This window comes from Penaeus chinensis, chromosome 5, assembly GCF_019202785.1.
Source record: "Penaeus chinensis breed Huanghai No. 1 chromosome 5, ASM1920278v2, whole genome shotgun sequence".
Classification (NCBI taxonomy): domain Eukaryota; kingdom Metazoa; phylum Arthropoda; class Malacostraca; order Decapoda; family Penaeidae; genus Penaeus; species Penaeus chinensis.
Window position 1 is genome coordinate 12,716,376 of NC_061823.1, and position 17,033 is coordinate 12,733,408.

General features: G+C 36.1%; 4 protein-coding genes across 4 annotated transcripts; all 4 read right to left on the reverse strand.

Moving 5' to 3' along the window:
- Positions 1-2,615: 2,615 nt before the first annotated feature.
- Positions 2,616-4,045, reverse strand: LOC125025475 (cuticle protein CP14.6-like). The gene is made up of 4 exons (XM_047613488.1): positions 4,037-4,045; positions 3,503-3,738; positions 3,295-3,411; positions 2,616-2,751 (listed from the first exon to the last, which is right to left on the reverse strand). The coding sequence occupies exons 1-4, from the start codon at positions 4,043-4,045 to the stop codon at positions 2,616-2,618; spliced, it is 498 nt and encodes a 165-aa protein (XP_047469444.1).
- Positions 4,046-5,973: 1,928 nt separating this feature from the next.
- On the reverse strand, positions 5,974-7,013 carry LOC125025676 (cuticle protein CP14.6-like). The gene is made up of 3 exons (XM_047613794.1): positions 6,926-7,013; positions 6,376-6,611; positions 5,974-6,252 (listed from the first exon to the last, which is right to left on the reverse strand). Exons 1-3 carry the CDS (start codon positions 6,932-6,934, stop codon positions 6,030-6,032), a joined length of 468 nt encoding a protein of 155 aa, XP_047469750.1. The 5' UTR covers positions 6,935-7,013; the 3' UTR covers positions 5,974-6,029.
- Positions 7,014-9,605: 2,592 nt separating this feature from the next.
- On the reverse strand, positions 9,606-10,617 carry LOC125025674 (cuticle protein CP14.6-like). Its single transcript, XM_047613792.1, has 3 exons — positions 10,599-10,617; positions 9,995-10,230; positions 9,606-9,882 (listed from the first exon to the last, which is right to left on the reverse strand). The coding sequence occupies exons 1-3, from the start codon at positions 10,605-10,607 to the stop codon at positions 9,660-9,662; spliced, it is 468 nt and encodes a 155-aa protein (XP_047469748.1). The 5' UTR covers positions 10,608-10,617; the 3' UTR covers positions 9,606-9,659.
- Positions 10,618-16,193: 5,576 nt separating this feature from the next.
- On the reverse strand, positions 16,194-17,033 carry LOC125025675 (cuticle protein CP14.6-like). Its single transcript, XM_047613793.1, has 3 exons — positions 17,025-17,033; positions 16,578-16,813; positions 16,194-16,465 (listed from the first exon to the last, which is right to left on the reverse strand). Exons 1-3 carry the CDS (start codon positions 17,031-17,033, stop codon positions 16,243-16,245), a joined length of 468 nt encoding a protein of 155 aa, XP_047469749.1. The 3' UTR covers positions 16,194-16,242.

Sequence of the window (17,033 nt, forward strand, 5' to 3'; positions counted from 1 at the left end):
AGGATTATGATTACATTCATTAAGAAGGAAATCCATCTCACGAATTCCATCCGACAACATTGAATTAGTAAAGCAACCAAACTTTTACTTCCTAATTTGTACACATTTACCATTGCCAGGTAACCAGACCATCATGCTCTTGACCCTGAACTTCGAGAACCTGGCGTTATTGCCCCATTAAATGTTCGTGTAATTACGGGTAAAGATGAAAGTGTTCCTGTTTTTATTAACACCTCTAGGGGTACGTGACGGCCGGTCGTGTGACAGTTCGTTCGGCAGACACGACTATAGAAAGGTCGTTTATTTCAAGTATGTATTTGTTTTGTTCAATGAATATAACTTATGACTTGTAGGGTTTCATAATGATTGTTTGCGTGCATGTTAATATATCTGTATTTGTCACATTGTAAATAATTTCTTACAGTTTACAGCTCGTCGGCGCTTATAGTCGATATAGGACTTTCACTGCAGGCTTTACTACGGTAGTTTTTGCTATTATTGAGTGTACATAAACGCATATACCTAGGATACATGTTTACACAGTATTAGAAAGATTTATTACACCAACCATATAAAAGGTATTGACTGTAACTCAGTAGCATTAATGAAACATACGAATAATAAACTATAGGGACTGTGTGTGTTCTAAGTATATAAGTGAGACTGAAGTATAAATAAAGAGAAATAAATACGCACTCTTTTTGTTGATACCATTCAATTATTTTGCCTATCCGTCTCCGTAGCAATGATAATGCAATATTCCTAATATTCATACTTACGCAATGGAAATGCTTACTATGAGTTTAATACACATTCTTCAATATTAGTAACGTTAGTAGCAATAACAATGATAACATTTACAGTACGAGTAAGAAAAAATACTTAAACGTTTTAAATGTTATTTTTTCATTATACATATTCCTTCTATACAGTATATACACAACTATTGTCATTAGAAAATAGTATACCCATTTTTATAGTCACTGGGTATGTTTTTTTTCCTATTATCTCCTGATTTACTCCATCAATATGACATTTCTCAAACGGCGACTATAATGGAAAATACCGTTCACTTTCATTGAACATGGGGTTGCAGTAACATATGTGACACTTCTTGTCCATGCTGGGCAAAAAAAAAAAAAAAAAAAAAAAAAAAAAAAATCTATTTTTTATAGTAAAGGCCAGAAATTTAGGGAATCCGTACTTAATTACCATTTGCAGAAATGTCTGCGTTATGTACCGGTTTTATCAAAGTGTATGTAAAACGTGTTTGCGCAGGTGATGTGTGTGTGTGTGTGTATGTGTGTGTGTGTGTGTGTGTGTGTGTGTGTGTGTGTGTGTGTGTGTGTGTGTGTGTGTGTGTTTTGCTCCTACGGTCATCACGTATTCTTGAGAAATGACCTCACGCCGAGTCCTATCACACACGCAGAGAATGCAGGTAAAGGTCATGGCTGTGAAATGAGGGTGGAATGGAGGGTCGCTTCTCCCCACAATTAATTGCGTAGGCCTATTTTAATTATTTTAGTACGCGCGCACACACACACACACACACACACACACACACACACACACACACACACACACACACACACACACACACACACACACACACACACGCACACACACACACACAAACACTGGCATACATACATTCATACAACACACATACATGCAAAAACATTTACCTGTAATACACACACACACAAATATATCTATCTATCTACACACACACACACACACACACACACACACAAATATATCTATCTACACACATCCACACATATATATGTATATATATATACACGTTAATATATATATATATATATATATATGTATATAAATGTATATATATATGTAGATATATGCACATATACACAAAAGTATACATACGAACGAATACATACGAATTTTCATCTACTTCCAAAACAGGAATATGAAATTATTTGTGTGATCTGTGTTGGCCAAACACAGTATATATTCAATAAGTGAACGGAATGACTTTCGATTACGTATAACACATTTTTTTTCTGAAGTAAGACTACATTGTTGTATTTCTACGTTGTATCTCGCTTATTACTAAAAGTAAAAATGACACTTGTTTGAGAAGATCAGCTGACCAAGAAAATGTTTGTCTTTGGAAAATAAAAAAAAAAGCTTGTGCATGGAAAGGATTGCAATTTTTTTTTTTCTTTTTTTTTTTTTTATTATTCCCTGGAGACTTAACGTAAATATTCTGAAGTCTAGAAATACCTGCAGATTCGTTCACAAGAATGCTGAACGCACGCTGCTTCAGTTTCTTGATCAGTTTCAGTTTATGACAGTGCGTCGTAAACTTGCATTGCTTTTTTTTTTTGGCTATTGCTATTTGTTTCTGAACTATTGCTAGATCCAACAGAAAATAAAGTTTAGTATAGTACAACAATTAGAGATAGCAAACATGCATTTGATATTTGATTAGTAAATCATCTTATTATGAAATACAAGCGATTACATGCATGATGTGAACACTATAATCATTTCTGCAGATGATTATCGTGCGACCAGCAACTCTGATATAACAGTATAATGCAAAATAATGGAAGATAATCAATCTATACAAAAATACATTTTCAAATTCAAAATCGCATTGAATCGCTTATATTGGACCATAAATCCTCCTCACTGTCTGGGAATGTAGCCTGGGAGTGAGGAATGCCGTTACTCTTGTCTCTCGAAATTATACAGTGGTGCGTTCTATCTGATTGTGTCAAGCTTGGAAGGGAATCTGGCAGTTTTAAATATATTAATATGTATTAATGTCTTTATCTGATTGGCAGACATAAAATGATCTTGTCTTGAAATTATCGGTAGGTGTTAGAAGTGACTGCCAGAAATAATGGCTTGGAGTGTAGACAGCGGACAATGTCTGGAATGCACGTAACCCGTGGAACATTGAAACTTTTCTTGTCGTTTTGGAAAATTACGACAAACACGATAGCCATTTAAGAATAAAAAGGCACACATACATATAGAGAGTGTTACTGAGGAAGAGAGAGCGAGAATAACAACCGGCAAGAGTAGCAGCAACTCATAATTTTCATTTCGATGTTCAGAATGATAACAGCGATGGAATGACAAACAATTTTTTATTTTTTATGAAACACATGAGTTATAGAATAAATACATTAACTGCTTCAACATTTAGTTGGGTCGGCCGTAGAGTCTGGAATGAGCGGAAACTTCGTCGGAGTTGTCGTTGCGGGCGCGGTTGCGGTCCTCTCCTCGGCGGCGAAGGCGATCTGGTCGAGGACGAACTGAGGGATCGGGTGGGGGAACGCGGGAGCCACTGGGAGGTGGGTTACCCGTGGCTGGAAGCCATTCTCGTCAGCCACGAAGCGGACATGGATTTCAGTGCCATCAGGAGCAGTGTACCTGTATCATTAGCGAAATTAAGATATTCAAATAAAACATGGTAGAAAGACAAATTTAAACACTTTAATGTAAGGAGGACACATTATAATACGAGTATTCTCCTGCCTTGATCACAGCGTCCTCGTCAGTGTCGGGGGATCCAGCCTGGGAGAAGCTGATGCCGTTGGCAGCTTCAAAGTCGAAGTTGTAAGTTTCATCTTCCTCGTGGACGCGGTCGTCCTTGAGGATTGGCACGAACTCGCGCTCCTCATTGGACGCAACACGAGGAGCATCATAGCTGTTCTGAGGGGCGGCGACGACCACGGCGGCCACACAGGCGATGCTCAGCTGTAAATTGGATCGATAGTATGACTGATTCTATTCCGTTAGCGTTTGCCAGATTTGTTTTTATCTCATATAAGTACAGCAAAATCTAATGGACTAGAGAGGAAGACATGCTGCACTGTTTGTTCTAACAGTGTTAAAATATTAAAACCTTCAGCAGCTATGTTTCTGTAATATAAATCCATGAAAGATTTATAGTACAGCCGATATTAATTGAAAGTTTCCTTTTATATACAGTTCGAAATCACACAGATTAGGCAGTCTAACTCGTCTACATGCGAAAATTTCACGTGTAACTTACGACCTTCATGTTGGATGATTAGACTAGTGCAGTGCTCCTAGCTGTCTGCTATTTTATAGCATCAAACTAACTCTGCACCTGCCTTACAGCGTATACGGGTTCGTTAAAAAAAAGAGAGTCGCTTCATACGAATGACCTAAAAATGTCAAAAAGTTATTGGCATATATACTTATTTCGTGGACCGGTGCCACTAATCTCAAACACATAAGGTATTTTTTTCAAATCTTAATAAGACAGAAAGAGCATTCTGAAACGTTTTCTTTCCTGATAATTAGTATTCAGTATATTGCAATGTTGAATGCAAATCACTATAATGTTTCGTGATGAAAAAAAAAACAGTATAATTTCATCTTTATGAACATATAATGTTAAGATCGCGACGGATCTATTTTTATTCCTTCTCTAGCCGCCGATCATATATTTATTTTCCTTTCCTCGCAAAATAATATTTTCGTTTAATCTCTGTTCCTGGAAAATAAATGTGGGTGCGTGTGCGTTGGTTTACGAGAGTCAGGCACATGTTACATAGACATTAAGTTCTGGAAATGGTTTGGCAGGAATAGAATATGCTTTTTGTTTATATTTTTATATCATCTTCCAGAGTCTATCTTAAGAAAAAAGTACTGTTAATTACTTTTACAATTCTGAAAATTCAACCATAATTTATATCAAAACTAATATGTATTTAAATATGATTCGAGTGGAGCACTGTATATATATATATATATATATATATATATATATATATATATATATATATATATATATATATATATATGTATGCATGTATCTGTATATATAACGATATATGTATAAATAAATAACATATTTATATATACAAATATACACGCACATGTATATAAATAAGATAAACATATACATACATACATGAATATATATATATATATATATATATATATATATATATATATATATATATATTAATTGCGGTTTAGAGTCAGGCTCTTTTCACGCCCCTGATGTTTAACTTTTATGGAATCATAGACTGTGGCTATACAAGGGGATAATACAGAGGTGGTTTCCCGCTGAAGTTTTTGTCACAGGCGTTGTAGTTCATCCGTAGCCTATGCTGCTTTGGTACCACAAATCACCACTGCCCATCGCTCCTGCTTAAGTAGGGATCTTACTAGATAGTATCTAGTTTAGAACCTAGGCTTTTGAGGACTCGGCATGGCCGGATACAGTGTAACGCTTTATATATATAACCATAAAAGTATACAATGAAATAAATTATTTTTATGACACACATACACAAACACCCATATACAAACAAATACAAATATATGTTTGTGATTGTGTATTTTTGGTCTACATACGTTCCGACACACACGTGTGTGCTTGTGTTCGTATGTGTTTGGTATATATATATAATGTATATGATATATAATAAGCACACACACACATATATGTATATTATATATATATATATATATATATATATATATATATATATATATATATATGTATATACACACACACACACACCTGATTGTAAATATATACAGACAAAGAGAGTGAGAGATACGCACATATATAATATATAGAGAGAGAATGAGAGAGAAAAGAAGTTTGTCGATGTTTTCATTGCTTCAAATGCCTGAAGTAATAAGAACGCATGCAGTTCTAGATAACAATCGACCACATAAGTATTTCCTCAGTGCTCCTTTTCATGAATGCATCTCCCTATAGTTGCAACCTACACTTGAAAGAAATAAGGTTAAACGATAATGCATATATATTCGAGATTCACTATTTCGTTGCATATTACAGAATTTTTAAATACTTGATATATCTAATCTCGCTTCGGGAAAATATTTTCAAATTTGGGTTAGCTATGTAATCATTCTTGAGGTTTGCTTTTTAAATGATCATGTTATCTCGATTAAGAAAAATAGCGTTGGTAAGAGAAAAACGTATTTTTGTATAAGATATTATATCAGTTATCAAATAAATACATAATTTGCATTGCTATTTAGTTGGGTCGGCCATACAGTCTGGAAGGAGCGGAAACTTCGTCGGAGTCGTCGCTGCGGTTGCGGTCCTCCTCGGCGGCCTTTGCGATCTGGTCGAGGACGAACTGAGGGATAGGGTGGGGGAACTCGGGAGCCACTGGCAGGTGAGCGCCCTGAGGCTGGAAGCCGTTCTCGTCAGCCACGAAGCGGAGATGGATTTCAGTGCCATCAGGAGCAGTGTACCTGTAGAAATTGTACATTTACATTGTAATCAGGTAGAAAAACAGAAAACAATATGAAGCACACAAGTATCCAATGTCAATATTACTGATGGATGGAAGATTTGATAGAAGAACGAGTACTCACGAGTATTCTCCAGCCTTGATCACAGCGTCCTCATCACCGTCGGGGGATCCAGACTGGGAGAAGCTGATGCCGTTGGCAGCTTCGAAGCCAAAGTTGTAAGTTCCATCTTCCTCGTGGACGCGGTCGTCCTTGAGGATTGGCACGAACTCGCGCTCCTCACTGGATGCAGCACGAGGTGCATCATAGCTGTACTGAGGAGCGGCGACGGCCACGGCGGCGACACAGGCGAGGATCAGCTGAAAAATGGATCGATAGTATAATGACAGCTGTAGATCATATCAACAAAATCTAGTAAATCTAACTAAACCGCTGTCTTTGTCTTCTATACTTTTTATCCATAAATGTGCGGTGTATTGAAATTGTCCCATAATTTCTTTTATTTGTTTTTAATACTCTAGATACGACGCAACAGCTCGAACAAGGCAAAACAAACTATAAATAAAAAACTCAAATTGCATCTTTAATGCAACATGACTTTGAAAGAGTTTTATCTCGACTTTATTATTGAAATGCTAAAAGTCATTCTCGGAATACTACTCATTTCACTTACGAACTTCATGTTGAGTGAGTACGAGTAGACTGGAACTAGTGCAGTGCTCTTAGCTGCCTGCTCTTTTATACCACGTAGGAGCAAGCAAACACTTGGTGACCTTGGCCGTGATGTTTCTTGTAGCCTTTCAGTGTAACCGGCGTCGCCATAAAAAAAAAAAATAAAAAAAAAAGCGATGATCAGCTTTAAATGGATCGATAGTATCTGTTAACTTTTCGCAAATTTAGACTAATCTAAGTACAGAAAAAATCTAACGGACAAGAGATGAAGACCTACTCCACTGCTTATTCTAAGTCCTAAAAAAATATACCTTTAGGAGCTATGTTACTATCATATAAATCCATGAGAGAGATTTACACTACTTCGTTTTCTATGTGCAATTTCAAATCACATAGATTAGTCAGTCTCAATCGTCTACGTATAAATACTACACGTTTAACTTACGAACTTCATGTTGGATGATTAAACTGAAACGAGTGTAGTGCTTCTAGCCGACTGCTCTTTTATACCATTGTCGCCTTAAATAAGCTGCGAATGACCTTGGCCGTGACATTTTCTGCACCTGCCTTTCAGCGTAACCGGCTTCATTAAAAAAAAAAAAAAAAAAAAAAAAAAAAAAAAAAGTGAACGAAAAGATACTTCATACGATTTACCTTAACATGTCAGATCATTATTGGGATGTATAACTATTTCGAAGATCGCTTTACAATTCTCAAACACATAAGTTTAACAAGATCTTGGTTGGAGTTTACTTTACCGCATATGAAAATAATTTTGGCATTTTTTCATATTTTATTTCTACAACAAAAACATTCTTAGATATTTTCTTATCTGATTCTTAGTACTCATTGTTTTGCAGTATTGCCTGAAAATCCTTGTAAGGTTTCGTGAATATGAAAAAAAAACGTATAATTTCGTATTTATTATTTTATGATCACGACGGATCAACTTTTATTTTCTCTAGCTACCGATCATATATATTTCAGTATTTATTTTCCTTTCCTCGCAAACAATTGGTTTCGTTTAATTTTAAATGCATTTCCTACCCTTGAAAATAATAAATGTGGGTTCATGTGTGTTGGTTTACGATTGTCCGGTACATGTTACATAGCCATCAAGTATTAGAAATGGTTTGGCATGAATATAATATGCTTTTTGTTCATGTTTTTATATCATCTTCCAGAGTCAATCTCAAGAAAATAAAAGTACTGTTAATTATTTTTATATTTCTAAAAATCCAACCGTAATTAAATATTAAATCTAATATGTATTTAAACATGTGAATGGGGCGCTGCATATGTATATGTACCTGTAAATAAGTATATATATACATATTCATATACACACGCATACACACACACACACACACACACACACACACACACACACACACACATATATATATATATATATATATATATATATATATATATATACACACACATTGCACACACATACGCACATATTGAATTGTCGTTTTAGAGTCAGGCTCTATTCACGCCACTGATGTTTAACTTTTATGGAATCATAGACTGTGGCTGTACAAGGGATAATACGAAGGTGGTTTCCCGTTGAAGATTTTGTCATAGGCATCGTAATTCATCCATAGCCTATGCTGTTTTGGTACCACAAATCACCATTGCCCATCGCTCCTGCTAGATCTTTACTCACCCTAGGTTTTCGGGGGAGATATATGAAAACATATTCTGTTCATGACAAACACACACACACACACACACACAAGCATGCTCACAAGCATGCACACACACACACGCACACAAGCATGCACACACACATACAAACATGCTCAGACACACAAACATTCTCTCACATACACAAGCATGCCCACACACACATGCAAACATGCTCAGACACACAAACATGCTCAGACACACAAACATTCTCTCACATATACAAGCATGCCCACACACACACAAACACACACGTATATACATAAATATATATAACCATGCAAATACAAATGTGTGTATTTGCGTTTGTGTATCTTTGATATATATGTATATATTATGTATATATACATACGCATACATATATGTATATATATGCACTTATAAATACATACGTATATGTATATATATGTATATTATGTATACGCCAAACACACAGGTGTATATATACTCATAAATATATATACACACATATATAAACACACATGTGTTTGTGTGCGTGTGCTTGAGTTTGTGTGCTTAGTATATATATATTATATATATGTATAATTATATACATATATATAACACACACAATATATATATACACACACAACATATGTATGTATATATATATATATATATATATATATATATATATATATATATATATATATATAGACACACACACAATATGCACACATGTATTTGCTTGTAAATATATGAACAGACACGTGTGTGTTTGTGTGCGTGTGCTTGGTATATATATAAAATGTATATATATAATTATTGTTTTTTAAATACTTAATACATCTAATATAGCTTCCGGGATATATTTTCAAATTCAGGTCAATTATCTACAGCAGTTTCAGCATTGTTTGTGAAAATTTCAGACCAGCCACTATTTATCAGCATCTATTTGATTATCAGTGAAATCATTCTTGAAGTTTGACTTGGAAATTATCATGTTATCTTGACGAAGAGAAATAGCGTTGGCAAAAGAAAAACGTATCTTTGTATAAAATATTATATCAGTTATCGAATAAATACATCATTTGCATTGCTATTTAGTTGGGTCGGCCATAAAGTCTGGAAGGAGCGGAAATTTCGTCGGAGTCGTCGCTGCGGTTGCGGTCCTCCTCGGCGGCCTTTGCGATCTGGTCGAGGACGAACTGAGGGATAGGGTGGGGGAACTCGGGGGCCACGGGCAGGTGGGCGCCTTGGGGCTGGAAGCCGTTCTCGTCAGCCACGAAGGTAAGGTGGATTTCAGTGCCGTCAGGAGCAGTGTACCTGTATAAATTGTTAATTTACAGTGTAAGCAGATAGTATAATATGAAGCACAAAATAATCCAAATGTCAATATTACTAATGTATGGAATTTGATAGAGGAACGAGTACTCACGAGTACTCTCCAGCCTTGATCACAGCGTCCTCATCACCATCGGGGGATCCAGACTGGGAGAAGCTGATGCCGTTGGCAGCTTCGAAGTCGAAGTTGTAAGTTCCATCTTCCTCGTGGACGCGGTCGTCCTTGAGGATTGGCACGAACTCGCGCTCCTCACTGGACGCCGCACGAGGAGCATCATAGCTGTACTGAGGAGCGGCGACGGCCACGGCGGCGACACAGGCGATAATCAGCTGTAGATCAGATTAACAGTAAAAATCTAGTAAAACTAGCTCAACAGCTGTCTTTGTCATGTATCCTTTTAATCATAAATGTGCAGTATATCGAAATTCCATCTCATAAAGTTGTCTTTGATTCGTATTTAACACTAAATGTGCGACACAATAGCTCGGATAAACAAAGCAAATCATACTGCAAACATGCATTCTGATAATCATTTTTTTTTCATTGGGCAATACCGTATGAAGAACTTTACAGCAGACAAAACCTCACAATAGAAGTATAATGCAAGATCACTTCGAATAGATTATTTGATCCCGTTTATTATTAATTTTGTTTGGATGCTAAAATTAATTCTCGGAATACTACTCATTTCACTTACGAACTTCATGTTGAGTGAGTACGAGTAGACTGGAACTAGTGCAGTGCTCTTAGCTGCCAGCCCTTTTATACCATCGTAGGAGCAAGCAAACACTTGGTGCCCTTGGCCGTGATGTTTCTTGTAGCCTTTCGGCGTAACCGGCATCGTCATAAAAATACAATTTCTAATGATAAAAAAGCAACAACAATGCTTTACATTTATTTTGACAAGTTTTTTTCTTAGACAGTTTTTATGTAGTATTCACAAATTAACGTAATCCTCTCAAATAGTAATGGATTAAGAGATGCAGACATATCTATGTATCAATAATTCTATATATATCGCTCTCTTTCTGTCTATCCGTCTGTCTGTCTATATACATGTGTGTATTTATTTATTTATTTATATGTTGAGGAAGAGAGAGATGGAAAAAATGTGAAATTGTTGATCTGTTTATATAGCAATGCCAGGTTTGATCTATTAAAGTGCGTCCTTGTAAGAAGGGGTGGTGCGTAAGAAAAAAATATTGATTTGGTATTTCTTACTCTGATATGAAAACGATATTATCGCATTTCCTTATTACCATATCTTACCTTATTAAGCTTTCATAGACAAAAGGATTAAGTATCAATATTATTTGTTAGAATTCGTGTTTGGTTCAGGAATATCTTATTAAATTGTATTAATATTGATAATCTTCACCACTACCACTATCACCTTCTCCTTATCATCACCAGTGCTATCCCCATCATCGTCTGCATCCTAGCCATCATTGTGACAACAAATCATGTAAAATCACTCATAAACAACGAAAAAAGAAAAAAAAAAAAAAACGAAGCAAAACATGAAAGATATTTCACTTCGTTAAAACATCTTTATCCAGGGCATGTAAGGGGAATACACGTAGTTCCATGGTCTAAGTATGCACATACACACGCTATAAAATCTTTACACCAATTAAAAAACTTTGTAAATTAACTTTCTGTACAAAATAAGATTTTATTTATTTATTTATTTATTTAATGAACGTTGCATGTTAGACATACCCGTATTCTCAGTAGGGTATAACATTCGAGTACAAATAAAAACAAATTGAGATTGACTATTGTAAACATTTAGTATGACATCAGTGGGTCTGTTTATTTTGAATATGTGGATTAAATTCATAGTAGCATCTGTTCATATTTTCTTACAAAAATAAAGTTACATTATGTTAGACTGCTGTTAACCTAATGCCTATTAAAGGTGATTGGTTCGAATATATATACTTATATAGACATATATACGCACACATATATATAAACATAAGCAAATAAGTGTATATATATTCTTACACATACATATATACATGTACACACACACACACACACACACACACACACACACACACACACACACACACACACACACACACACATATATATATATATATTTACATATTTATACATATTTGTATATATATTTATATTTATATATATGTACATATTTATATATATATGTATATATATATATATGCATATTTGTATATATGTATATATATAGATATACACATAATTACGTAGAGCTTCGTGTATATCTGTCTATGTTTTATCTATCCGTCTATGCACACAGCGCGTGTATGTTTATGTCTTTTCGTAATATCCGTAGTTACTCATAGTGCTTGAGAAAAACGTTGGTATTATGAAAACATTATTGTAAGATAAGTCTTTTAATCAGAATAAAAATAAATACATATTTCGCATTCAAATTAGTTGGGTCGGCCGTAGAGCCGGGAAGGAGCAGAAACTTCGTCGGAGTCGTCACTGCGGTTACGGTCTTCTTCGGCGGCGAAGGCAATCTGGTCGAGGACGAACTGAGGGATCGGGTGGGGGAACGCGGGAGCCACTGGGAGGTGGGCGCCCTGGGGCTGGAAGCCGTTCTCGTCAGCCACAAAGCGGAGATGGATTTCAGTGCCGTCAGGAGCCGTGTACCTGTATAAAAGTTACAGTGTATTCTGATAGTAATAGGAAAAACGATATCAAGCACAAAACTGCTCAAATGCATTGATGTATAAAATAGTTGAAAGAAGAACCCATACTCACGAGTATTCTCCAGCCTTGATCACAGCATCTTCGTCGCCGTCGGGGGATCCAGCCTGAGAGAAGCTGATGCCGTTGGCAGCTTCGAAGTCGAAGTTGTAAGTTCCATCTTCCTCGTGGACGCGGTCGTCCTTGAGGATTGGCACGAACTCGCGCTCCTCACTGGACGCAGCACGAGGAGCATCATAGCTGTACTGAGGAGCGGCAACGGCCATAGCGGCCACACAGGCGATGATCATCTGTCAATAAATTGTATTTTAATTTGGTGTAAAAGTTAACATTACAGACTGTTTTGTAAAATGTATTTTGATCACCAGACCAGATCTTCCAGAGTCATAAAGACTTTTCGGGTTAACTTTTCTACTGCCAGAGAAATTAAATACAGAAGTATCGTATCAAAATATTGAGCTCGAATGCTATGTTTCACTTACGAACTTCATGTTGAGTGATTAGGCTGGAACTAGTGTAGTTCTTCCAGCTGCCTGCCCTTTTATACCACCAAAGCGTCAGGCAAACTCTAGATGACCTTGGCCGTGACGTTTACTGGAGAAGCCTTTCTGCGGCTGGAACTGGAAGTTAGGACATTTTTTAACATACATATATGCACATGTTTTACATGTGTATAGCACTTTATGCATATGCATATAAACTGTATATATATATATATTTGTATAAATATGTATGTGTAACCAATATATATGTATATGTATACATATGTTTGTGTGTGTTTTTTTACACAGATATATACATATGTAATACTTATGCATCTATACTTTGTTATCAACAGACAAAAACGTATATATGTATATATATACATATACATACTATATATATGCATATATATGTCTGCACACACACAGACACACGTATATATGTGCACACACATATCAATATATAAATATATATCAATATCTATATCTATATCTATATATTACATAAAATGTATATATATGTTTGTATATGCATAGGTATATATATCTATCGATCTATGTGTGTGTATGTATATGTGTTTGTGTGTGTGTGTACTGAATATATACACATACAAACACATATATATGTATATACATATGTAATATAAATACACATACATATAAGTATATACATATATACATATATATATATATATATATATATATATATATATGAAAATCCGCACATATATATACACAGAGTATATTTACACATTCACTCACTCACACAAAAACGAGGGAAGAGGGAGGAGTTGGGTAGACATAAAGGGGAATCGTGAAGGGAAGATTATTTCACGTTAGTCGTGTCTGATCCACTAACCTCTACAGATCATGACTGCCCACAGGTGTATTACCCAATGTCGTCATTGCCACAGAAGGGAAGATGAACTTTAAGTCCTTTGGTATAATCTACAGTTAATGAAAGTGTACTATGTAGCTCTAATTGATGTTAGCAATCGACTAAAAAGTGCATTTACGCAAAATCTCATTTCATAATTAATGCTCTGTGGTTGTTAAATAATTTTCTCTGCCCGATTTATCATCTCTGCTACGTAAATTCTGATGCTCTCTTCTTTTTTTACCTAGAATGCACTGCATTTAAATGCAATCAGAAAAAAATCCTGTAGGTAAGGAAACATTTTTGTATGAACAATCTTTAAATCAGAGAGATAATAAATACATTTTTCGCATCGATATTAATATGTTGGCCGCATAGTCTACAAGGAGCGAAAACTTCCTCGGAGTCGTCACTGCAGTGGTCCTCCTCGGCGGCGAGGGGCGATCTGGTCGAGGACGAACTGAGGTATTGGGTGGGAGAACTCGGAAGCCACTGGGATATGGTTCTCGTCAGCCACGAAGGTAAGGTGGATGTCAGTGCCACCAGAAGCAGTGTACCTTTAGAAGCAGAATTGAAAATATCAGGCACAGAAATTACCAAAATAAACAGCCATATATGTATGAAGATAAACAGGTACTCACGAATATTCTTCAGCCTTGATCACAGCGTCCTCGTCGCCGTCAGGGGATCCAGACTGGGAGAAGCTGATGCCGTTGGCAGCTTCGAAGTCGAAGTTGTAAGTTCTATCTTCCTCGTGGACACACGGTCGTCCTTGAGGATTGGCGCGAACTCAACCTCCTCGCTTGTCGCAGCACGAGGAGCGCCATAGCTGTACTGAGGGGCGGCAACGGACACGACGACCACACAGGCAAAGATCAACTATCAATAAATTGTGCTTATAAGCTTTTAACTCGGTTAAAAGTTAACATTACAGTATGTTTTGCATAATGTCCAATAATCACCAAACTTCTGCTTACTCATTCTACTACCAGATAAATTAGAAACACAAGTATCGTATGAAGACCAGTCCTGAACTAAACCAAAAATAAAATATAAGCTCAAACACTACTTGTTTCACTTACAATGATCATGTTGAGCGAACTGACTAGAACTACGACAGTACATCCAGCTGCGACTTGATCTCGAAGAAAGTTAGGACATTTTTATTACACACGTGCAAAGCTCTATTTATCTTTCAAGGACTTTTCGTATATGCATATAAACTGTGTGTGTATGTGCATGTGTGGGCGCGCGTGTGTGTGCATATAAACACCTACACACCTACAATCACATTACTGTATTTTAGATGTCTTTTCCTCTTTCCATTTTCAATGAAATCTTACGGATTATTATCAGATTAATGTAGGTTCATGAGAAATATACGTGTGCATATATATATATATATATATATATATATATATATATATATAAATATGTGTATGTATACACATGTATATACATGCATATATACATACACGGTCATATGTATATATAAATACACAGTATACATATGTGTGTGAATGCATATACATATGCTGTGTGCATATGTATACACATATATATACATGCAGTACATATATCTATATGTGTGTGTATATATACACATACAGTATACACTCATATTTGTAGACACGCATGTCTGTGTGCATGAATGTGTGTAATGTATGTATATATACATATATACATGTTCATATACATACATGTACATACACACATACATACATATATATATATATATATATATACGAAAAACAACACATACACAAGAGGAGAGGGACGAGAGAGGTTGGAAAGAACATTACCACGGAAATGAAGATGAACTTTAAGTCCTTTGATATAAATTGCAGTTAGTGAAATATTAATATGTAGATTTGATGTCACTGTATTATTTTACCTACAAATACGGTAAGAAAAATCACATTTATTCTGAAAATGTGAACTGCTTAAACAGTTAAATACATCAAACTATAGTGCTAATTTTCGTTAATTAAAACCCGTATAAATGAAGCAATGTGCATATCCTGTTTGAATATTTTGTGTTGTATCTTCGAGAATACATGTCAGATGTAATGCCTTTTAAACACACTCACACACACATATACAGTATATATACACCCAGCTACACTAACATATTTGTATTTATATCTTTTCATTGTCCTTTTAACTAATTAAAATAACGACCCGATTTTGAAATCATTAACGAAACAAAGGTAAGAAGGAAACATATTTGTATGAAAGATCTTTTAATCAGAGATAATAAATACACATTTCATATCGATTTAGTTGGGTCGGCCATAAAGTCTGGAAGGAGCGGAAACTTCGTCGGATTCGTCGCTGCGGTTGCGGTCCTCCTCGGCGGCCTTTGCGATCTGGTCGAGGACGAACTGAGGGATTGGGTGGGGGAACTCGGGGGCCACTGGGAGGTGGGCGCCTTGGGGCTGGAAGCCGTTCTCGTCAGCCACGAAGCGGACATGGATTTCAATGCCATCAGGAGCAGTGTACCTGTAACAAGTATAAAGAAACAAAGTATTTAGATGGTAAAATTGAAAATATCAGGCACATAAATAACTAAAATAGATAACCATTTATGTGTAAAAGATAAACAGGTACTCACGAGTATTCTCCAGCCTTGATCACAGCGTCCTCGTCGCCGTCAGGGGATCCAGACTGGGAGAAGCTGATGCCGTTGGCAGCTTCGAAGTCGAAGTTGTAGGTTCCATCTTCCTCGTGGACGCGGTCGTCCTTGAGGATTGGCACGAACTCAACCTCCTCGCTGGATGCAGCACGAGGAGCGCCATAGCTGTACTGAGGGGCGGCAACGGCCACGGCGGCCACGCAGGCGAGGATCAACTGTCAATAAAATGTTTTTATAATTTTAATTCGGTTAAAAGTTTTGCGTAATGTCCAATAATCACCAAACGAAATCTTCCAGCGGTTAAGAGTTTAGAAAGCTTCTACTTAACCATTCTACTACCAGAGAAATTAGAAACACAAGTATCGTATTAAAACCAGCCCTGAACTACACAAATATTTAAGCTCGAATTCTTCTTGTTCCACTTACGAACTTCAT

What these genes read in the sequence shown, in the direction of transcription:
- LOC125025674 (XM_047613792.1), bottom strand. An exon ending in ATCAAGGCTGGAGAGTACTC is followed by an intron (nt 9,883 to 9,994) that starts GTGAGTACTCGT and finishes CAATTTATACAG; the next exon opens with GTACACTGCTCCTGACGGCA.
- LOC125025675 (XM_047613793.1), bottom strand. An exon ending in ATCAAGGCTGGAGAATACTC is followed by an intron (nt 16,466 to 16,577) that starts GTGAGTACCTGT and finishes TACTTGTTACAG; the next exon opens with GTACACTGCTCCTGATGGCA.
- LOC125025676 (XM_047613794.1), bottom strand. An exon ending in ATCAAGGCTGGAGAATACTC is followed by an intron (nt 6,253 to 6,375) that starts GTGAGTACTCGT and finishes CAATTTCTACAG; the next exon opens with GTACACTGCTCCTGATGGCA.
- LOC125025475 (XM_047613488.1), bottom strand. An exon ending in ATCAAGGCAGGAGAATACTC is followed by an intron (nt 3,412 to 3,502) that starts GTATTATAATGT and finishes CTAATGATACAG; the next exon opens with GTACACTGCTCCTGATGGCA. An exon ending in TTCCCCCACCCGATCCCTCA is followed by an intron (nt 2,752 to 3,294) that starts GTTCGTCCTCGA and finishes TTCCCTTCCAAG; the next exon opens with CTTGACACAATCAGATAGAA.